General features: G+C 28.8%; 1 protein-coding gene across 2 annotated transcripts in view; it reads right to left on the reverse strand.

Moving 5' to 3' along the window:
* LOC130673790 (RNA polymerase II elongation factor Ell-like) overlaps positions 1–25,219 on the reverse strand; it is a 143,368-nt gene that overhangs the window by 86,364 nt on the left and 31,785 nt on the right. For both annotated transcript variants that reach the window (XM_057479002.1, XM_057479003.1), the window contains exon 2: positions 14,017–14,064. In XM_057479002.1, the coding sequence (XP_057334985.1) occupies positions 14,017–14,064 (48 nt within the window). The remainder of the gene's footprint in view (positions 1–14,016; positions 14,065–25,219) is intronic.

Genomic DNA, 25,219 nt, shown 5'->3' on the forward strand with positions numbered 1-25,219 from the left:
TTTGAGATTTTCGCGAGGAGTGTTTGAAACTGGTATAGTTGTTGTGTGGTACAGTTACTTGTGGTAGGCCTGGTTATGGTTCAGTTGTCGTAAGGTAGAGATTTTTCTGGTAGACCGATTAATGCGCCGTTTAAATCAGAGTTTATCTATATTTAATGCATCTTTTATAATAATTATACTTACTACATCAAATATTAGAGCTCCAGTAATAATTAGTATTGCACTTGATTTAGCCAGTCAATAAAACTCACCGTTAATGTTTATCGATAACATTAATAACAGTAATGTGACTGACTGTTCCGGTACTGGACACGGGTTCATTTTGGTGTACCAATAGACGAACAGTAAAATTAATTTTACTGAGATTCTAATTGTTTTTTCTGTATCAGTTCTGATAATCATTTTTCTAATAATAATTCGGGTTTTGAGTTGATCTTTTCTAAATAACGAAATATAACGAATAAATAACGAATACAGTAAATAGATACGTGATATAGGGATTATAATTTTTTAAATTAATTGAAAAACTCCCTGACCGCATATGCAGTAATATTAAATCATTGGAAATATTAATTTTATTCAAAATAAAATGTTATAAGTCAGTTCAATAAATAATCAATCATTATCGTCGAATGAAACTTTATTTTGTTAATTGTCAAGAAAAATTTTTAATTTTTGATTTCAAATCTATGTTTTTATACAACTTACTCTATAATAAAATATAAATAAATTTTTCATTTTCACTAGAATAAATTCCATTAATAAGATCGCTGTATAGAATATTAATAAAATATTAATGAAGTACGTGATTAATAAATGTAGTGAAACTTATTAGTTCAATAGTTATGTATACTTTTAATTTTTTTGGTTTTTTATTTTATAAATATGCATGTCAATAGCTCTAAGATCCTAACGATTGGTTTCTTCTAGGACCTTTGTTTACGAACAGCCTTTTGAATTCTAAATGCTTTATTTTTTCGCTATTGGAATCAATATCTATTAATTTTTTTTCAAGATGGTATTACAGTCGCATTTGCGCCTCGCCACTTTCTGAACAGTTTTGACAAAAAAATAAATTTATCGGATTTCACACGTCAAAAAAAAAGAAAGTAAAAATTTTTCCAGCTTTGTGACGAAATTCCCTGACTCTTCCCTGATTTTTCAAGTATATTTATAATTCCATGGTTGCTAAATTTCCAGATTTTCGAGAAAAGTAGCAACCATGTGTAAATTTTTTTATTTAGTCAATATCGGCTAAAAACCGAAATTACTATGAAAAAAATGATTATCAGAACCGATACAGAAAAAACAATTAGAATCTCAGTAAAGTTCCTGAAGAAACTTTTAAAAAGTATTGAATTACCTACAAAATGCCGCAAACGGTGACCCGGTAACTTGAAATGCGGCTGAGCTATAAAGAATTTTTTTAAGAATCCTAACTTTCCTATGTATTTTAAATGGGAAAACTTCAAAATCAAATGTAAAGTACTTAAAATTGAAATTAAGACCTGAAGCTATCAGGAAATTTTGTTTTTCAATGTCCACAACAATATTTTTAAGTGGGAGTAGAAAAAAAAACAGTTGTTCCAAACGGACCACCCTGATGTTTAAATATATATCTATAAATTTGTATATTCGTGAGTATATATTGAAAGTGGAAAAAAAATTTTGAATCAAGTTTTTCTATAGTTATGTTTACACACACACTTATATATATATATATATATATATATTTATTAGTGTTTAGACATGTTCTATAAAAATAATATTTTATATTATGGGTTGTGTAGATTCTGTGATTCAAGGGACACAGATAAAGAAAAAAACAATTACACAAAAAAGAGTTCTCTTAAGCTCACTACGTCACATAAAACAAGGACGACTACTATAAATTGAATGAACTATTTTTTTTTATACTTATCAAACATTGAGATATTTTTTCATCGATGGTATTGATTGTTAAGAAAAAAATCAAATAACCTTTGAAATGATTATCATTGGTATAGAAAAAACAATTTTTCAAAAATAACAAATATGAATTTTTGCAACGAAAATGAAAAAAAAAAGTTTATAATTACAGTTAAGGATATTGAATTTTCTATTTGAATAGTACGTAATCGACAGTATGTATAAAGAAAAATTTTTATTTTAAAAAAATGATAAACATTGTATTTTGTTCTGGTGTAATTATTATTTGCATGTAAGCTTATGGGTATAAAAATTTTGCACTCATCGAAAAGAATGTGCTGGAGATTTTTTTAAAGTTAATTGATAAAAAAAAATTGAATTTTTTTTTGTATACTATAAATCAGTATAGAAAAATTAAATAATGCACGGTTGCTCAAAAATAAATATAATTGAAAGCCGACGTTTTATTCACTGAGATTTAAAATCAAGTATTATGTTCTGTACTAAGGCAAAGAGAAAGAAAAAAAATAGTAGGGAAAATGGTATAACCTTGTCAGGCGTCCTCGATCGCCTTCACTGACGAAAACAACACAATCAAAGAGAAGGGACTACAAAAAACCCAAGTGAACTTTGTTGTACACGTACGAATATATATATATACACTCATTCCATAAATTAAAGGAACAGAAAAATTTTAGAAATTTTTGAGTAATTTTTGCAAGGCTGTAACTTTGTGAAAAATAATCGTATCGAGATTTTAAAAAAAGCAATTGGTAGCTTGAAATCTCTAGTTTTGACGCATTTTCATCAAATTTTTTTTAGACCTTCAGCCATTGGGCAAACATGAGAAATACCGCGAGACAAAAATTTTCTAAACTTTTACCCTTCTTCGTGGACTCTCCATGGGCTGCACATATTTTTTTTCAGCTAAACCAATGCATAGGTCGTTTAGCAAATTTAATCAGCTTAAATTTGCACTTTTTTGAGATTCGTACGATAACTTGTCGATGAGATATCAGCCTTCAAACGAAAAATGATCCTTTCGGGTTTGATCATCGATATTTCAGGTACCAATGATCGCACAGTAAACTGAAGGGCGACGTTAAAAACGTGAATAAATTCCCCACAAGAGCCTCTCATCATTTTTGGAAAAAAAAAAATTTTTTTTATTTTTAACATCCATTAGAAGTTAGTACAAAAAAAATGACTTTTTAGGTTTTCTAGTGAATCAACCGCTACTCTGGAAATATCGATAAAAAAAATGTTGGCAAGGACTTTTTTAGCTTAATGTATCCCTAATAACCCTGCAAATTTTTAAAATGATCCATCGAGCCGTTTTTCAGGGTGGATTGATCAAAGTTTTGCAAAAGAATTAAAGAAACAAGTTTTGTTCCTTTAATTGTGTAATCATACTTGAAATGAAGAAATAATTTTTTTCGATTTTCTTTAATTTTTGCGTTTATTACTCAGCAGACACACAAAAATGACAAAAAAAAAAAATTTTTCCAAAAAATCTCAAAAAAAAATTCGAACACAGAAAAACAAGTTGCAACTTTTTTTTGTTTTTCTTTGATTTTTTAAGTTATCGTACGATTCTGAAAGAAAAATTTCAAATTAAAGCTGATTAAATTTGCTAACTGACCTATGCATTGGTTTAGCTGAAAAAAAATTTTTGCAGCCTGTGGACTCTCTCAAAGAAAAGAAAAAATTTAGAAAATTTTTGTCTCGCGGTATTTTTCATGCTTGCCCAATGGCTGAAGTTCTGAAAAATTTGATGAAAATGCGTCAAAACTAGAGATTTCAAACTACAAAATGCTTTTTTAACTTCCCGCTAAGAAAATCGACGATTTTCGAAAAATTCGGGAAGTTACGGTTTTCACCCCGATTTGCGAAAATCGAAATTTCATCAGATGTCGACTTTTTGAGTTCCTAGGAAGCTATTCTGACTATTTTCAGAATGATGTCCGAGTGTCTGTATGCATGTATGTGTGTGTGTGTGAATGTGTTATGTATGTGTGTGACCGGTCTATAACTTTTTAACTAATGAACCGATTTGGATGGTTAACGCGGCAATCGAAAAAGCTTGTTGGCCATCAACTTTTCTGAAAAGGCCCGGGGACGATAAGAATACCGAATCGGCCCCAGAAAGGAATCGGGCTCATAACTTCAGGAAATATTCGTACCCATGAAATACTTCGGTGCAGCAAGTTTCCGATTTTTATCTACTACCACGTCTGAATAAATCGAAAAATACTGAAAATTAGTAAAAATTGTTATTCTCTGCGTCTTGTTAATCTAATGATCTAGTAACCGGATATGTTTTGGGGCAGAATGAAAGCGTTTTGGAAAAAAAATAAGAGCCATATTTGTCCGTAAGAACCTAAAAAAAAACGAGATTTTATTCTTAATTTTGATTTTTAAGCATGTTACGATAATCGTAAAAATATGAGACTATTTTTTTTAAATTCCCCATTCAATTTCCGACGAAATTATGAGCTTGGGAAATTTTTTTTAAGGGTACCACATATCGAAAAAAAAATAAAAATCGATTTTTTGGGCAAAAATCGATTTTTTTTCATGATTAACTTCTAAAATGATAAAATACAAAGCTTTTGTGATTATTGTACTGGTAAAAACAACGAAATAAATTCAGAACGCTCATATAAAAGTAATTGTTTACATATAATGAACTATATTTATTATTATAATCTTTATTTTCAACTATAATAATTAAATCTGTATCAAATACTATTGTTTACATAATTCAACTAGTTTTCAGATAATTTATACTTTCCCGCTCAACTTTCAGTTCATTCAGAAACCATGAGATGGTACTGTAATTCGAAACTGGTAACACTGTTTTTTGTTTTCATGAAAATCCACTATTTCTGCCGATAACCTCAAAATTACGTATTGTTGACATTCTAATAAAAAACTGGTCGTGCCTTTATTTGCATTTAATAGTTCATTCTATCTGGTTATATTCTTATTCAAGTGAAAATATGTCGACACCTAGAGCAAAGAATTCAAAGTGCTGCATTCGTTCAAAATTCATAAAAAAAAAAGAGAGGAACGAAACATATACAGTCTGATGAAGATGTTGAAGATTTTTCAACGATTTTCGATCATCCAATTGTAGTTGGCGATATTTTATGTTTTAATTGTCGTTCCAAAAAATACAAGAAACCGAGACTTGATGAGGATCAGGATACAGCAGAAAGAACTGAATCAAACCTATCAACGATGACTCTGTCTCAGTCAAGTATTGATGATCCATCATTTAATTTAGAGTTTGTATGTGATGGTGATACAGAAGAATGTATCGAAGTTCAAATTAAAAGAACAGTTGCAACTCATAGATATTGTTGTGTATGTTCTGTTTCAAACCGGAATATAGTAGTTGTTCCTCAAGATGCCCGTATGCAATGCTTTATTAAAAAAAGAATTTTTATTTCGGATGGAAATCGATGTTGCTGCAACATCATCTCATAAAAAAGCGCTTCTATGCTGAAGATTTGAATTTATTAAGAGTTTATTCTAATTGGAGTTTTTTAAAATCGTCAGAATTAACTAAAATGATGGAAAGCTTGGCTGTTGAATGTGACTCTACGTTGATTGATAAAATGGATAATTTTCGTATACCTGATGAACAACTTTACATATTTACTGGGTTGAAACGTGAAAACATAATCGAATTGCGGGATTTATCAACTACTATGAGAAAAACAGATTCTCGTACAGTTACTCAAGCTCTCATCGTGTTTTTATTCAAGCTATCGCACTGGTAACTCAAACAGATTAATATCGGCGACTTTACAATTGGAAAATGAACAATCGGTTTCAAAATATTGTGATCAAGTGATACAATCATTTGAAAGAGATGTTTTACCTCAGTATTTTGGTTTTCGATCTGTGTCTCGAGATGATATCATGGAAAATAATTCATCACCACTTTTAAAAAGTTTGTTTGCTGACCGCAGTGATAAGCTTTCCTCGATTTGTGATGGAACGTATGCTCGTCATCAAAAGAGCTCGAATAACGCGTATCAAAGAAAGTCTTACTCTGGCCAAAAAAAAGTACCGTTATGTAAGCCATTTACTATTTGTACGACAAACGGATTTATTGTAGATATGTTAGGGCCCTACCTTGCTAATGTGAATGACGCTACTATTATGAAAGACATCATTGATACTCCTAACGGTATTTGCAATCTACTGAAACCTGGTAATGTTTTTGGTGTTGATTGAGGATTTCGTGACGTTCAGGCGCACTTGGAACAAAAAGGTTATCAAGTGTTGATGCTGGCATCAAAAGGCAAACGAAATCGTTTAACAACTGATGAATCTAATGAGTCAAGATATGCCACAAAAATTCGTTGGGTAATCGAAGCAGTTCACGGAATGCTGGATCAAAAATATCATGTACTTGACCAAAAGTTCGACAATAAAATGTTACCAAGAAACGGTAGTTTTTATAAAATTGCATCATTTCTTCACAATCAGTACAACAAACGTCTAATTTCTGATGTAGAGTATTCAGATGAAATTGTTGAAATTTGAAATCTCGAGATTCTAATGATAATACACTAGCTGAAGAAGTAGACGAAAATGTTTGGCAGAGGGAAAAACTTCCATTTGAGACAATTCTGTCTAGTGATTTGGTAGATTTTCCAGAAACGACTGAAAAGGATTTGAAACATTTATTTACTGGTTCCTATCAATATAAACAAGCAATATCATATTTAGCTGAGATGATGGATGAATCAGATAATTTAACTATTCAGTTTGTCAAAGATAAAACCAATATATTAAAAGCTCAAGTACAATCTCGCCATATTGGTAGAAAGGTTTACAGATGTTTCATTGATTATAAACCAAATGCAATTGGATGGAGTGGAGTATCAAGATATAGCTGCGAATGAGCTAATGGACTAAGGACAATTGGTTGTTGTTCACACGTAGCTGCAATAATTTTTTATCTTGCGCACGGCCGATATTTGGCTAAAATCCCAAGACCAGCAGCAATACTCAATACTTTATTCAATAAAGACAAGGTCATTACTGTGATTGATGAAGATAGCGACGAGGACTAGTCATGAGTTCATAAGATTTTTATTGTTAACAGATTACTATAATTAATATATTTTTTCATAGTTTATAATTAGATATTAATACACTGTAAAAAGAGCGGTGTTAAAAATGGACTCATTTTAACTCCGCCCGGTGTTAAAATAAAATTATACCGGTGTTAAAAATTCCGGTGTTAAATCGGAGTAACCGGTGTAAAAGCGGAGTGAAATCGGTGTAAAGGCGGGGTAACCGGTGTAAAAACGGAGTAACATCGGTGTAAAAACGGGATAACCGGTGTAAAAGCAGCGTAAACTGCGTCCGCTTGGATTATTAACTTTAAAGATTATAAAACACAAAAAATGTCAGTTCTTTATGAAAATTAATAAAGAATATCATTTATTAACAAGTATAGTGATCGAGCAAGTAAAAATATTCACAAAGTAAAATATTTTAACACCGGTAAAGAATATCTACACCGGCGGCAGCGTTATTTTAACACCGGTGTAGAATATTTACGACGGTTTCGGCGTTATTTTAACACCGGTACAGAATATTTACACCGGCGGCGGCGTTATTTTCACACCGCTTTCGGGGGTAAATTTAACACCGATAATTTTAACACCTACACCGTTTGGACTTACCCCGGTGATTTTTTACAGTGTATTGACGTTATTGAATAAAGAACAATTACTTTTATATGAGCGTTCTGAATTTATTTCGTTGTTTTTACCAGTACAATAATCACAAAAGCTTTGTATTTTATCATTTTAGAAGTTAATCATGAAAAAAAATCGATTTTTGCCCAAAAAATCGATTTTTATTTTTTTTTCGATATGTGGTACCCTTAAAAAAAATTTCCCAAGCTCATAATTTCGTCGGAAATTGAATGGGGAATTCAAAATAAATAGTCTCATATTTTTACGATTATCGTAACACGCTTAAAAATCAAAATTAAAAATAAAATCTCGTTTTTTAGGTAGATTTCTTTAGAAATCGGCCTATTGCAATGAGTCTCATGATCGAATTATCAAAGAATTTCGCCACCATATATCTTATTTTACCTAGTAGAGTCAAAAAATACCATCCACTCAAAAGTTTATACATGTATGTATGCATGTATGTATGTATGTATGTATGTATATATAAATATATATATATATATATATATATATATATATATATATACAATATAACGCGCCTTGTCATCACGATAGCGCCCGCAATTCTTAACAGATCTTAATGAAATTTTATACACCTATTTATTGGACGATTACCTTGATCAAGTTCGAAGATGAGCCCCATCGGTCGATTAGTTTGGAAGTTGCGGGTGTTTGAAATTTTTTCTGATTTTCATAAAAATGAATTTTCTGGCTTTATCCTAAAATAACTTTTGAACCGAAAATGATAACTCAATTCTGTAAAAAGTATCTCAAAATTTGAACGATTAGCTTTTGTTTTCACTGTAATACTTGATTTTTCAAAACATCTTTTCTAACAATTTGATGATATCGAAAATTTCACAAAAAATAAAAAAAGCTCATTTTTGCAGCTTACCCTTCTAATAACTTCGGAATGATATGACATACCTCAATTCCTTGAAATATTCATTTTGTAGCTTTAAATAAGTATCTTATTTGATATAATAATCATAGTTTTTTATTATTTTTTTAAATAATTTTGTCGGTGTTTGAAATTTTTTGTTAATTGTCATGGAAATGAATTTTCTAGCTTTAATGTTCACTATATTACTTGTTTTTTTAAAGATCTTGTCTAACAATTTGATGATTTCGAAAATTTCACAAAAAATAGAAAAAGCTTATTTTTGCAGCTTACCCCTCTAATAACTTCGAAATGATATGGCATACCTCAATTCCTTGATTTGATTTGATTTCATTCAAATATATATTTGTTTATAACTAACAAATCTTGGTTGAAAAAAATTACACTATGGCTGCGGTGGCGCTACAGTGTTACCATCCAAATACAGATTTGTTAACTATAAATAAATCATTATATCATTCAAATGAACCATATCTTTGTCTCAAATACATAGAAAAAAAGGCCATTCGGCAGCCGAAATGGAAGGTAGATTTTCCAATTAATCTATATAAAAAATTTCATACATACATATCTTGTGATACATGTTAGTGTATAGTCATGATATGGAATAAGGCTCGTTTTCTAAGAGTGAGAGTAAAAAAAGACAACGACTATTTTCGATAGAGAACTTCAGATAGTTGATTTGACAAAACATTATATAGGTAATGTACTAAACTAACCTTCACGTAAACAAAGTATAGAAATTTTAATTAGTATGAGATCATAATTGTAATTACTATTACGATGGCAAGATCAGTTATAATTATCGGACGTACAGGTACGATTGAAACAGCATAAATAATAAAAAAAATACTTTTAAAATATAAAATAGCAGTGAAATTTACAGGTTATTTTGTTCACACTATAATACAACTGACAAAATTGTATTATAATGGGAAATGCATAAGTTATGTGAAATGAAAACCATATTTTCAACATTTTTTGATTCCATTAAAATTTTTAAGGCTGTCAAATTATTGGAAGAAATGGTCAAAACATTAAGTTTAAGGTCTTTAATTAAAGCTTATTAGACAATCTTTCAAATACTTTTTACTGGAGTTGTCTATCAGTTTTAGTTTTAATGTTATATGAACTTCAACAGTGAATAAAAACTGATTTTTTCGAAAACTCGTGGAAATTTCAAACAGCCATAACTTCACAACTATTCAAACGATTCAGCCCATCTTTGAATTTGATCAAGATAATCGCCTATAGAATAAGTGTGAAAAATTTCATTAAGATCCGATAAGAACTGTAGGTGCAATCGTAATGACAAGACCAGTTATAATCATACGTCGTAGAGGTACATTTGATACATCATAAGTAATAAAAGAAATACTTTTAAAATATAAAATAGCTGTGAAATTTACAGGTTATTTTGTGCACAATAAAATACAACTGACGAAATTTGATTATAATGGGAAATGCATAAATGATGTTGAATGAACACCACATTTTCAACATTTTTTGATTCCATTAAAATTTTCAAGGCTATCAAATGATTTGAAGAAATGGTCAAAACATCAAGTTTAAGGTCATAAATTAAAGCTTATTAGACAAGCTTTCAAATACTTTTTACGGAAATCATCTATGAGTTTTAGTTTTAAAGTTATATGAACTTGAAAGTGGATAAAATGTTTTTTTTTTTTTAAATCGTGGGAATTTGAAACAGCCATATCTTCTAAACTAATCGAACGATTTAGCCCATCTCCGAACTTAACTGTGGTAATCGCTCATAGAATAAGTGTAAAAAATTTCATTAGCACCCGATAAGGATTCTAGGCGCAATCGTGTTCTCAAAACTTGGTTCTATTACATATATATATATATATATATATATATATATATATACATACATATATAAATTTTTCAACGAATGGTATTTTCGAACTCTACTCAACTAATTATGGTAGGTTGTGACAAAATTCCTTGAAAAATCGACCATGAGGACAAATACAATACCTAGATTTTTAAAAAAATCTACCTAAAAATGAAAATCCAAAAGTGCACGACTCATAATGCTCATTTATCATGAAATAATAAAATAACAATGAAAAAAAAATGGCGGGAAGCACGAATAAATTTAAAATAAAAAATATAATCAACGGAGAAATAATTAATAAAAATGAATGTATTGATGATAAATTATTTGATTATTTACAAAAAAAAAATCAAAAAATAAAAATCAAATTAAATGGTAAAATATGACAAAAAAACAATGTTTACGAAGTCATTTAAAGTTTTGTAAATATAATAATAATAATAATAGTGGGTTCTATGTTTTCTTTGATTGTTAATAAATTAATAAAACGTAAAATATAAGAGTTCAAATAAATATGTAAAATTAATAAAAGTGACACATATAAATGTAATTTAATTTTAATTGCGATTGTTAGTATGATGAGTTATGGACAAAGATTATCAACGAAATGTTTCAAATAATTATAAAATTGCATTATTATTGAGTCAACTTTCGAATAAGTTTCATTACACAGAAAAAAAAATTAACTTGATTCAAGAGAAATATTCTTGAACCAAGGATACTAGTTTGAAAAATTCCATTTTTTTTGCTTCGAGAATTTATTTCTTGGCTCAAAAAGTTTTAGGATTCTTAAATCAAGATTTGTATATGCTTGGTTCAAAAGTATATTTTTTTTCACACAATAAATCTAACTCTCAAACCAAGTAACAGATTTACTTGAGTGAAGTGAACATTTTGACGCCAGGTTGCGCCTCGATGGGAACAGCGTACTTGCTTGTTTTTCTCGGTCAGTTGTATACAACTATAGTTAGTTTTGAATTGTAAGTTCACAAATTGAACATCAAAACATAAATCTCGCCGTTGATAATTATTGTTTTATGTATTTTTGTTTTATGTATATTAGGGTGCTTCAAAAAAAAACTTTAATTTTTTTTTTGCTCTTACCCCCTAAAACGTTAGTGGTTGCCAAGAAAAAAATCCTCCCAAAAGATGGGCTCTCTAGCTCAACTCTAAGAGGTCGCTATTTTAATTTTAATTTCCCATCTGATTAACATGTAAAAATTTATTTTTTCATTCAAAGTGTAATTACTCGAACTTACTTAACTTGAACCAAGTAAATTTTTTTTTCTGTGTATAAAGAAAAATACATTAAATAATAAAAATGAAATAACTATAAATATATCATAATTATATAATTTTTTTTTACAATGTTTATATTTTTATTAAAACATAATTTATACTGCTATGTTACTTGAATGTAGTCAATTTATGTAGAAAAAAAATATATTTGAGAAAGGTCATTGAAAATAAATTTAATGGAGACTTTTTCTTTATTATGAACTTTTATTCAACTTACAAATTATCAAACTGATTTTTTTATTTCTTATTTTCAGTTTAATATTTTTTTACTAACATTTTCTTTTAAATATCCCGCCTTTTGTCTTAGATGTCTCTTTTTTTTCCACATATTGATACGCTAGTGCTGCCACCAGTAGTTGATATAGAGAAACAATGAAAAAAATAATAACAACAGTAAAAAAATAGCAGCTAAATTTTTCACGAATAATCAGTTTTACGTCGTTAATCAATTACAATTAAACTAAAAGGATTCAGATAGTAATTTTCATAAGAGTTCTTGTGATAAAAAATACAAAGACAATAAAAAAAAAGTTAGGCCGATTAATGGTATCTATCGAAAGTTATCGTGTTTACGAAGTTTCATACGTAACAATTGACAGCACTGGTTTCTTGAGTTAAAATAATTTATTTTAAACGAATAAAATGATGAATCGACTTAATATTGGGTTTAAATTGTTCCTTAATAAATTCTCTATATGCTAGTATACAATTTTACCTATCTTGGTGGAATAAAAATAGTGTAGAAAGATTTTTATGTGAGTAAAATAGTCGAATAAAAAAAACCGTCCATAAAGCACACCTGCGCTTTCGCGCTTGAGGTGTGCAATATATACAATTTTTATTCATTAAAATTTGTTTTTGTCATCTTTTTAATGAATGAACCGATTTAGATGGATCTTGCGGCATTCAAAAGATCTCTTCTGAACTTAGATTTTCAGAAAATTTTAGATCATTTAGTCAAATAGACTCTGAGATATTTAAGAAATACGAAAAAAAAAAAAGAAATTTTTTTTTTTTTGATATTTTGAAAACTGTTAGATCGATCAATTCCAAATCCTAATCAACTCTAGAACTCGATAAAAGCATTTGATTGCTGCCAAGAACATCCCAATCAGATAATCCGTTCGAGAGATATCGTCAACGGAATAATAAATGGAAAATCTATATCTGCTTTTTTCATTGAAAAACATCATAATTACCGAACAAAATTACTCAAAACTAATATGTTCTTCTTTATGTAAGTTATTGGAAGTGATTGCTTATAAAACGTCATGTTTGCTGGTATCACGATATACTTACACGATGTAAATACAACGTATAACGTAAATACTTATTTTTGAGCTAATTATTGAACGTAATTGTAAATAAATATATAAAAAACGCTCATTCATTCAATATTTTGGATTCTAAATTTTTAAACTTTAACATAAAACGTAACCCTTTCGAGCTTGAAAAGCTCATAAAAATGTGAAACAAAGGTATTGTCGAGCTTGAAGAGCTCGAAAATGTATTCATACTAATGTTTTCAAGCTCTTACAGCGGGAAATGTGGGGACTGGCCTGCAGGGCTAACCGATGCCCAGAATTTTTTTTGTGATTTCATAATTTTTCAAAAAATAAATACTGACTGTAGAATTTTTTTAAATTTCATGAAATTTTATGAATTTTCATAAAATTTTGTCAAGTCATTTTCAATATAAAATTTTATCAGGCCATTTTCATCATAAAATTTAGTGATAAAATATTTCCTGAGACCATTCATCAATTAGAAGGAATCGGCGGAATCGAAAGCCGTGGTTCCTATATTAACTTAAAATAAAAAATAACACTGATCTTGTAAGAAATTAAAAAAAAAAAATAATAAGAATAGAAACAATGTTTTTATTATTATTATTGTCATCATCAATAATTAATAATATAGAGTCATACAAATGATAATATAAATAATAATAATAATAATAATAATAATAATAATAATAATAATAATAATAATAATAATAATAATAATAATAATAATAATAATAATAATAATAATAATAATAATAATAACAATAATAATAATAATAATAATAATAATAATAATAGGGTGTGCAAATAGTGCTGAAATTAAATTGAATCGAAAAATCTACATTATTTGTCGGTTTTTAAATTCCTTGCTTCGATAAAAAAACTCATAAGTTCAAATTATTTGTACTTTTGATTAATAATAAAATTAATACCATTATTATAATGAATATGGAGTTTAAATGCTGGAAAACCAACTGAGAAATTTAAAATTAACCAAATAATCAGAATAGCGATAAGAATAAATTTACTTACTCCTTCATTATCAAGAAATTGGATAGTCGGTCTTTGATTTGTTTTATTCTGTAACAAATTAATATATTTATATAATTAATAACTATTAAACAATAGAATTAAAAATATTAATTGAATAAAAATATATCTGTAATATATCTATATATATTTACATTAGGGTGGCCCGTTTGGAACGACTGTTCTTTTTTCACTTACACTTGACATTAAAAAAACAATATCTGAAAGTGTTAGTTCTTAATTTTAATATCAAGTACTTTACGTTTGATTTTGATGTTTTTCCATTTGAAATAAATAAGAAAGTTAGGATTTTTCTTAAATTCTTTATAGCTCAGCCGCATTTCAAATTATCGAGTCACCGTTTGCGGTAATTTTTAGGCAATTTAATTAATTAACTCTTCAAAAGTCTCTTCAGTAATTTTACCAAGATTCTAATAGTTAATTCTGTTTTGGTTCTGAAAATCATTATTCTTAATAATAATTTGGTTTTTTAGTTGATAATGACTCAATAACGAAATTTACAGTAATAACGCAGATAACGATGTTTTAGGAAACTTAATCATCTGCAAAAAAGGACTTCTTAGTTAAGTGGCTCAAGTTCTTCGTTTATGTTATATAGAGATTTTAATAATTTTGTAAATAACATTTGCTATTTTCATCAATTCTCAGTACCTACGTGGCAGAGCTTGTTAAGTATGTGGTATTACGGATGAAATTATGATGTAGTAAATTGTTGTAAGCCAAGACATTGGATATATGTATATAATAGTTTGAAACTTTCCCCAAAGTATGCATATTTTATCTATATATGACATATAGTGCTGGAAAGTCGTTAAAGAATCCATTACATATATATTAGACTGGGCCAAAAAAATCGACTATTTTTTTTTTTTTTCGATACTGTAAAAATATTATTTCTGATGACAAAAAAAAATTATTGTGCAAGTTTGAGCCCTTAATATTGATATTAAGAGGTGTATCGTTACGACTTTTAGTTTTTTGACAGAAATTTTATTTTTTACCCAAAACTCGTAAATCATCTATCTGAAAAACTCGAGCAATGTATATTCTTAAAGGAAATTGAATTCCCTACAAAAAGTTTCTCTTAATAAATTGACATAAAACGAGCCGTTTCCTCGTAACCGTGCCTTAAACATTGATTTGTTTTTTAAATTCTTTGTTTCTATTTTGGATTTTTGTAGCTACTAGAAATATTAAAATTTTTTTTAGTCAAGATACATATTCTTGAAGGAAATTTAATGCTCTACAAAAAAGGTCTCTTAACATTTTTTGCTAAATTTACTCCTTCGAAAGTTATTTAGGTTATTAAAGTCGTTGTGACTTAACTTCAACCTTTTTGAGCCACACCGTCCATCGTACGGTAATACACCATTTAAATATAGTGGAAACCTAAACATGCTAACATGCAAATAACCTTCTCAATAAGACAATTTATAGATAAATTGAGAAAAATATAGATAGCTCGAACTGGGAATCGAACCCAGACCAACTCGGCTACGCTTCGGACGTTAAAGTTACGCCCATTTCGAAGCTTCCCGCCACAAACCTTACGCTCATATTGAAATATCGTCGCTGTCAGGAAACCGCCACTTAACGGCCTTATGACGTAAATTTCTATTTTTGAATGAAATAAGTTTTTCTATTGGTGGAAGAAAATTATTTTCCAAGTTTTCATTCAAAGAAAAAAATATGTAAGCTAAAAGAGCTGTGTTATATCGTACAAGAATATAATTGAAATAAAACAAAGAAAAAATATTTAAAATTTCTCAATCAAAATAAATATTTAAAATAAGTAGAAGACAAAAATTTCGTAAAATAATATTTTTTTTTTGTTTCACCAAATACATTTTTTTAATTAAAACTATTATCGTTTTTATCGAGAGGGTTATTCAGTATCACACTTTATAGATTAAAAATCTAAAAAAAAATTTGGGGGAAACGTACACACACTGTACATACAAAAGTATATAAGGTGTATAAAAGCAATTAAAATTCTTTCCTTATTAAAAGAAGCGATTTAAAGCGATTTGAAATGTTAAATGCCCATAAGCAGGGCGATTCAAAAGTATTCAGAGTATTCAAAAGCATTAAAAAGTATTTAAAATTATTTTTTTCTAATCATTTTAAATCGCTTCTTTTAATAAGGGGTTCTTTTGCATAACATTTTTTACAATTGAATTGTAATGCGAGGAATATCATTTATATATACGACAAAAAATTTTTTCGTAATTGCTAAAACATCTTCGAGATACTTAAATTTTCATTTTTTAAAAATTATTGAATAAAATATAATTTTTGTGAAATATTATCATAAACTTTTATAATTGTTATAATTATTATAATACTTTTATAATGTAAAGCTCTTAAAAAAAATAGTGTTCGGATCAATTTCAAGATCTTGACATTAAAATGAAAATAAATAGAAAACAATGCAAAATTTCAAAATACTTTATCAGAGATAATTTGTAAAGAATAAAATTGTCTACAAAAAAGGTCCTATAACATTTTACGATAAGTCTGATAGTTTCGCCAGAACAGTCGAATAGTGGTAAAATTTACTATGAATCAAACTTTGACCTTGAATAACTTTTAAAAAATTAGATTTATCGAAAAATAATAAGAGACCTTTTTTGTAGAGCGTTCAAATAAAAACAAAAATGTCAATTGATATTTCCGATACTTCGATTTGCTAATGCGTGATAAAATTTCAAACTTAAAAAAAAAAAAATTTCCATGTTAAGGGGGTTCGCCCATACGGAGTCGCCGATGCTCAAAAAAAATCTACGATCGACCGAGGCTCGGCTACCAATGCTCGATCGAGCGTCGGTGTTCCATTATCAGCCTATGGCTGTGACACCATCGGTAACCGAACTATAGTAATAACAATGAAATCCGATCATCAACCGATTCTCGGTCGACGATATGATAAATTTTCTTTTGCGCATGCGCACTAAATATCACATCAGCTATTTTTAAGCATTATTTACCTGTAATACTTTTTATTAGACCGAAGCAATTCTTACTGAGTATAACCGAAAATAAATTTATCGTTGTGATTAAAAAAAATTTTGTAATTTATAAAATCATGTCTGACCGTGTAAGAAAACATCGGGCATTATAAAAATACATGGATAATAGATCTCAACCGCCTAATACACCCTCAGTGTTAATTGTTAATCATCATATTATAAATGATGGTGATCATGATAATTTACACGGTGAAACAATTGTGAATAATGTTGTGAATAAAGAAATTAATTATAGTGTATTTAATAGTAATAATGAAAGTGATGAGAATAGTTTTAGTGATTGTGGAGATGATACACTCAGAGGAAAAAAAATTTTTTTCGAGTATTTTTTATACTTATTTGTGTAAATACTTAAAACAAGAAATTTTTCCTGAATTGAAGTATAATATTTCTTATTTTTAGCAACTATTGCTTCGATCTAGCAATATATTACTAGATACATAAGTTACTTGTAACAAGAAATTATTTCTTGAATTGTGTTGACATATTTTTATATATTAAAAAAAGCAATTACGTAAGCCAAGAAAAATCTTTCTTTGACCAAGCAATTTTTTTCCAAGTTCGAAAATATTTTTTTCTCAAATCAAGAAACTTATTCTTGGCTAAAGACATTTTTTGTATTAAGTCAAAAAAAAAAAGTTCTTGAACTAAAACGAAAAAAAATTTTAAACTCAGTAAAAAAATTTCTCAGCCCAAGTGATTTTTTTTTCAGTTCGAGAGTATTTTTTTCTCAGCTTAAGGAATTTTTTTTCATGGTGTGACAAATCACAACAGTTACACATATAAAAAAAAAAATTATTAAAAAAAAAACAAATAAACGCAAAAAAAATAATGCGTGTAAAAAAAATAAATAAATTTAAATGAATAAAGAGAGAGAGAGAAAAAATAAAGCGAGTGAAAATAACAAAGTGTGCAGACGCAGAGTGCAAAAGAAAAAATTAGTACCAAGAGTCACCGCTAGGCGCAGAAGAGCGCTGCAACATTTTCCTAGTTGGACAGTTAGAATAGAAGTAATAAGTTCCGCTCAAAGGAGTGAAAAAGTCGCTCTGGCAACTACTCGCTACAGGAGAATATCCTAGTAGAAAAGAACAAGTACCCTTGGGGAGAATACTTAAGAGTAGATTTTTGGAATGCTTTTCAGTCATATCAAACAGCGCAGAGGAATCCGAAGGAGAATCCATACGGATTATGTTTAGATACAGAATATCAATGTTTAATTAGTGAACTTGAATATTTTATATACTAAATGAGAATATTTAATTATGTTTCTCAAGTATTGTAATTACTAAAGATAAATTTTTAATTTCTGAACTTAAGTTGTTCAAATACTAAATGAAAATATATAATTATTAAATTTAAGAATTTTAAATGCTAAATTAACATGTTTAAATATCGATCACGAGTATTGTAAATACTAATCTTCAATTTTTAATTATTGAACTTGAGTATTTAAACTACTAGATGTGAATTTTTATTATTTAATTGGAGTATTTTAGATACTAAATTTTGGTCGGTCAATATTCTTGGCTGAGACAAAATTATTAGGATGAGCCGATCCTAGGCAACTACAATAGGATAATCCTCGTATCCTATCCTCGGCCGATACTCGGTTACTATCCTCGGCCGATACTCGGTTACTATCCTCGGCCGATGCTCAATCGGCAGCCTCGCGCTGATGTTAACATCCGATGCCCAGCGAGTCTTGCTCCTATACATATTCCGATCCTCAGCCGATGCTCGAGGATCGGACGGCTATCATAGTCCGATGATCAACCGATCACCGTGCTCTGTATGGGCGCTAGTGTGAAATTTTGAAAAATTCAATTTTGTTTTTTTTCTTTTTTTGCATATTTCGATAGCCTATACCTTAAAAAATAGTATATTACCATTTCAAGTGCATACACAGAAAAAAAGGTTGACTTTTGGCCCAAGATAATTTTTGCCTTCATTTTTTTATTCTTGGGCTGAGTAATTGGGTTTTTTTAATCTGAGAAAATTTTCTTCGACTAATATTATAAAAGTATTGTATCAATAATAATTAAATTTTAATTCAAGTTAAATAATCTTGGTTTAAGAATATTTATTTTAAGTCAAATTTATTTTATTTCTAACCAAGTAAAAAAAACTATCAAAACAAGATACTTTTCTGTCTTGGTTGGTGAGTATAGTAAATTGTCACAATATATATCACACAGTAAAAAAGGATCCGTCAAAATCAACACTTATCATGTGTAAAACGAACGTTTTACACTTATTTATATGTCATTTTAACATGTTGTTAGTGTTGAAAAAAGTCACGCAAGTTTATATTAAAAGTAAAAATTTTCCGAGAATTCTTTTATAATGGTCGACATTATTTTTAACATATTTTGTGTGTTGATTTTACAGTAACATATAAAAAGTGCTTCTTTCGAATAAAATAACATTTTTGTGTGTTAAAAAATCAATCGATAGCGACAGTTCAAACAAGATAAATACTGTGTGTTAAATTGACAGACGAAAGTGTTGAAAATTCAACACTCAGAATTTTTACACACGCTTTTTTTTACACTTTGACGATTCGTTTTTAACTGTGCAAGATCTCAAACCAAGAACTTTTTTTGCGTGACAGAAGGACATTTACTCTCAGTTTGAGAAAACTACATTATCGACTCAAGACAACGGTCTATTGGAATAAGAAAATTTTAATTTTGATTTAAATAAATTATATTCTTAATTTAATAAAATAACTTTTTTTGAATTATGTAAATATTTACTTAACGGAAGACATAAAATTCTCCCATTGATGATTTTTATCTTGACTTTAAAAAAACGTAGTCTCGATTCAATAAAATGAATTACTCTACTTAAAAAAAAAATATATCTTCCTATATTTTTGAGTGAATTTAACCTAGTATAAATATGAAATGTTGTGAAGCAGGAAATTATATGTGTATATTCAGAATATCACAATTCGGCAGTAGAGGGGATAAGAAATAAACTTCCTCGATTAATGGTTCTTGATCAACTTGAGGAAAATAAATGGTTTGCTCATGGTAGGAATCGAAACCAGACCGATTTGGCATCACGCGAGAGCTTTACCAGTTATGCTATCCGATCATTCCTCGAACGTTCGTTTACTTAACCCATATCTAGTAAACACACTGTACAATGTAGAGTCTACACTACCGGCTCTTTAGTATAGTACAGTTAGCTTTCCCAAAAGAATTTTTGCGTTGAGCCGTTAGCGCAGTTGCTGTTGGTTCAAACGACCACGCTTACTTGTCGCAACACAACAAAGTACTTAAACCAAGATATTTCTTACCATTGAGTCGAGTACTTTTGATTCGTGACTCGAGTCACAAATCATCTCGATTCAAAATAAATTATTCTTAAAGAAAGAACATTTTACTTTCCGGACAATTGATTATATATCGGGGCAAAATATTTATTTTTCTCACTTTAAGCAAATATTTCTTACTCCAAGAAACATATATTATATTGGCTGAATAAAAAAAATCTTGTGCTAAGATGACTAAATTTAAGAAAATGTTGTTCTTGAACCAAGAAAATTTTCGTTTTCATTCAAAATTGCAAAAAATATTCTTGCGGCAAGAAAAAATTTCTTGCGCCAAGACATTCTTTTTTTCTGTGTATCTTGAATAGTTGCCGAAGTGAGGCGAAAAACACTTTTCGATCGTAAAGCACACTCTGATGCTTCGCATCATGAGTCGTGCAATAGTTTTTTTGAGTTACAGCCATCTAAAGAGGAGCCACTTATCGGTTCGTGAAAATACATTTTTTTAAGTTTACTGCATCTATAACTCGAAGACAAATCATCCGGTCGATTTGATTCGGATTGCAGCTTCTTTCATACATGTTTCTGCGTTCCATAAAACCCCAGTTTTCCAATCGAATTAAAAATGTAATTCTGGCCGGCCAAAAATCATGAAATTTTCGCGAAAAATAAAAAATTTTTTTTTCAAGCTTCACCATTTTGTTAATCTTTAATTTTTTTCTCAGCCCGAAGGTCACGGTACAGGAAATACCTTTTAGTTTAATTAACTTTTTGTGTTTTTTTTATTACAGGCACCGTGAAGGCCGCTACAACTGCAGCAGTTGGAGAACTTTTTTTTTTCAGATCGTTGGGAAATTGTGAATAACTCGCTAAATTTTAAATTTTTTGGTCCAAAAGTTTCATCGTATAATCACTATATATCCACAAATATATCTTTTTGCAACTCATGGTAAGGAAGCACGTCTCTGATTGGTTAAAAATAACACTACAGAGAATCAATATTGCGAAGAATGTCCACATTGTTCGTGAAAAATATGACAAACGAAGACTTTTTACATATATATAGATATACTATTTATTAGTCATTAAACGATCCACCAGAAAACCCAATCAACAGTCGTCTCGAGTTAGGAAAACGGAAAGTCCCAGACTATAGAAAATCATCTTACTATATTTAATTATAATGTACAATCCACTATATGAACCTTGACTTGAAACTCTAGTTATTTTTTGCTCAGTTTCGATATATTGAAAACAATAAAAATAATTGTAAATTATTATAAAAATCAATTAAATCATATTTAATTGTTACTATTATCAGGGGTTATCAGATATTTTTGGCTGGGTTTTTTTCAGAAACAAAATCTCTCAGTACAAAACACAGACCGCACTTTGATGCATTACTGTCTAATCTAGCAAAGTGCGCTTTAGTTGATTCATAATATTCGTTTGTTCAAGAGAAAAACTCGGCCGAAGTTTCCATTTACTGTACAAGTTTTCATCATGTTACAATATATATATATTAGGGTGCTCCGTTTGAAACGAAGATTTTTTTTTTTCGTTCCCCATCAAAAATCTTGTTCTACATGTAAAAATAAAAATTCAGTGAAATTTTGAGCTCTTAATAACAATTTTAAGAACTGGAACAACGTCGTTGAAGTTTTCTCATGCTAACAGCATGTAAATTTTGTTTCTTTTCTTTTTATCGAATAAAACTCAGCCCCATATTCACGTATCTTATCGTTTCAAAGTTTTCTTGGAAGAGAATTGTATGCTCTTTGAAAAAGCCTGTATGTACTTAGCAGTACCTTCAACTACAGCCCTCGTGAAAGCCTTGAAAGTCTAATTTCCTACGAAATTAGTGTTTTTTTGTTGTTAACTTGTAAACGGTTGACTTTTGGGAAAAAAAGTGCATGACATTTTTTGTAGGAAATTTAGTCTTCTACAAAAAAGTTCCTATAAGTCAAATCTCTAAAATCAATATTTAAAAAGATATATGAACTTGAACTAAGTAAAATTCAAAATTTTAGCTAAATACCAAGATTAACGGGTTTATAATTAAAAACCATTACATAAAACATGTTTTTTCGATCCTAATCCATCTGTTAGGTCCCAAGGAAATTGAAAATTCGAACGAGATTCTTCAAACCTGTGTTTTAATCATTCAATTTTTGAAAAGAATTGCAAATAAGATTAATACTCAAGAAAAATTTCGATGAATAATTACGGGCATTTTATATTTTATATAAATATACATTAATTGATACTTACCATAAGTTAATAACTGAATGTATTTTATAGTATTGAACATTGACATTTAGATAAAATTTTGAATTTTACTTAGTTAAAGTTCATATATCTTTTTAAAAATTGATTTTAGAGTTTTGACTTATAAAAACTTTTTTGTAGAAGACTAAATTTCCTACAAAAAATGTCATGTACTTTTTTTCCCAAAACTCAACCGTTTACAAGTTAACAACAAAAAAACACTAATTTCGTAGGAAATTAGACTTTCAAGGCTTCCACGAGGGCTGTAGTTGAAGATACTGCTAAGTACATACAGGCTTTTTCAAAGAGCATACAATTCTCTTCCAAGCAAACTTTCAAACGATAAGATACGTGAATATGGGGCTGAGTTTTATTCGATAAAAAGAAAAGAAACAAAATTTACATGCTTTTAGCATGAGAAAACTTCAACGACGTTGTTCCAGTTCTTAAAATTGTTATTAAGAGCTCAAAATTTCACTGAATTTTTATTTTTACATGTAGAACAAGATTTGTGACGGGGACGAAAAAAAAAATCTTCGTTTTAAACGGAGCACCCTAATATATATAAATAACAAATTTTTTTTTTCTTCCAAACAGGTTCAAAAGTTTCATTTAGATAAAAAAAGACGCCTGTGAAAATTAGAGCTCTTAATATTAACATTAAGAGGTTCCTCATCGCACTTTTCTATTTTCCATAAGAATAACATGGCAAAAATTTTTTTTACGTCTTCTGATTTTTATAAGTAGCTAACGATGCGTCATAGGAATAATTGGCAGGCATATTTTTGTAGGGAATTGAATGCTCTACAAAAAAAGATTCTTATCATTTTTTGAGGAATCTATTTGTTCAAAAGTTATTTGAGATTGAAGACGAATTCATAATAAATTTTGAGATTTTCTACTTTTCCGGCGAAACTATCAGACTTATTACAAAATATCATCAGACCTTTTTTGTAGACAATTTTATTCCCTAGAAGTTATTTCGAATAAAGTTTTTTCGAATTCCGCATTGTTTTCTAGTTATTTTTATTTTAATGTCATGGTCATAAAAAAATAGTCTTCTGATCGATTTTAAGAGCTTGATATTAAAACAAAAATAACTAGAAAGCAATGCGGAATTCGAAAAAACTTTATCCAAAATAACTTTTAGGGAATAAAATTGTCTACAAAAAAGGTCTGATGATATTTTGTAATAAGTCTGATAGTTTCGCCGGAACAGTAGCAAATCTCAAAATTTAATATGAATTCCACTTCAACCTCAAATAACTTTTGAACAAATAGATTCCTCAAAAAATGATAAGAATCTTTTTTTGTAGAGCATTCAATTCCCTGCAAAAATATGCCTGCCATTTATTCCTATGACGCATCGTTAGCTGCTTATAAAAATCAGAAGACGTAAAAAAAATTTTTCCCATGTTATTCTTATGGGAAATAGAAAAAAGCGATGAGGAACCTCTTAATGTTAATATTAAGAGCTCTAAGCACAGGCGTCTTTTTTTATCTAAATGAAACTTTCGAACCTGTTTGGAAGAAAAAAAAAAAGTTTGTTATTTTTTGGATCACCCTAATATATATATATATATATATATATATATATATATATATATATATATATGTATCAATTATATATGAAAACGAATATAACATTTGAAGAAGATGAAACAACTAACGAGAGAGAGTAAGAGGGAATAAGAAAAAGATAGATAAGGGATGAGGGTTGACAAAGGCGAGACGCCGGTGACGACGACCTTTTGCTGCTATCGATTCAAGTATATCCAGAGTATACTATACCGCAGTATATTGTATTCCTTTTTATTTATTATTACTATTGTTATTATTTGTACTTATTTTTATATATATATATATACTAGGGTGAACCAAAAAATAACAAAATTTTTTTCTTCTCGGAAACAGGTTCAACAGTTTCATTTAAATAAAAAAGGACGCCTGTGAAAATTAGAGCTCTTAAAATTAACATTAAAAGGTTCCTCATCGCACTTTTCTATTTTCCATAAGAATAACATGGGAAAAATTTTTTTTACGTCTTCTGATTTTTGTAAGTAGCTAACGATGGATCATAGGAATAATTGGCAGGCATATTTTGTAGGTAATTGAATGCTCTACAAAAAAAGGTTCTTATCATTTTTTGATAAATCTATTTGTTCAAAAGTTATTTAAGGTTGAAGTCAAATTCATATAAAATTTTGAGATCATTTTACTTTTCCGTCGAAACTATCAGACCTATTACAAAATATCATTCGACCTTTTTTGTAGACAATTTTATTCCCTAGAAGTTATTTCCAATAAAGTTTTTTTGAATTCCGCATTGTTTTCTAGTTATTTCTATTTAAACGCCGAACTCTTGCAATCGATCAGTAGACTATTTTTCTTAAAAAATGATTATAAGTACCAATACAGAAAAAACAATTAGAGTCTGAGTAAAATTCCTAGGAGACTTTTGAAGAGTATTCAATTACCTACAAAATGCCGTGAACGTGGACCCGATAACTTGAAATGCTAACTTTCCCATGTTTCTTAAATGGGAAAACTTCAAAATCCAATGTAAAGTACTTGAAATTATAATTATAATCATAATTAATTTCTGTTTTAA

This window comes from Microplitis mediator, chromosome 8 (genome assembly GCF_029852145.1).
Source record: "Microplitis mediator isolate UGA2020A chromosome 8, iyMicMedi2.1, whole genome shotgun sequence".
In the NCBI taxonomy this organism is placed as follows: domain Eukaryota; kingdom Metazoa; phylum Arthropoda; class Insecta; order Hymenoptera; family Braconidae; genus Microplitis; species Microplitis mediator.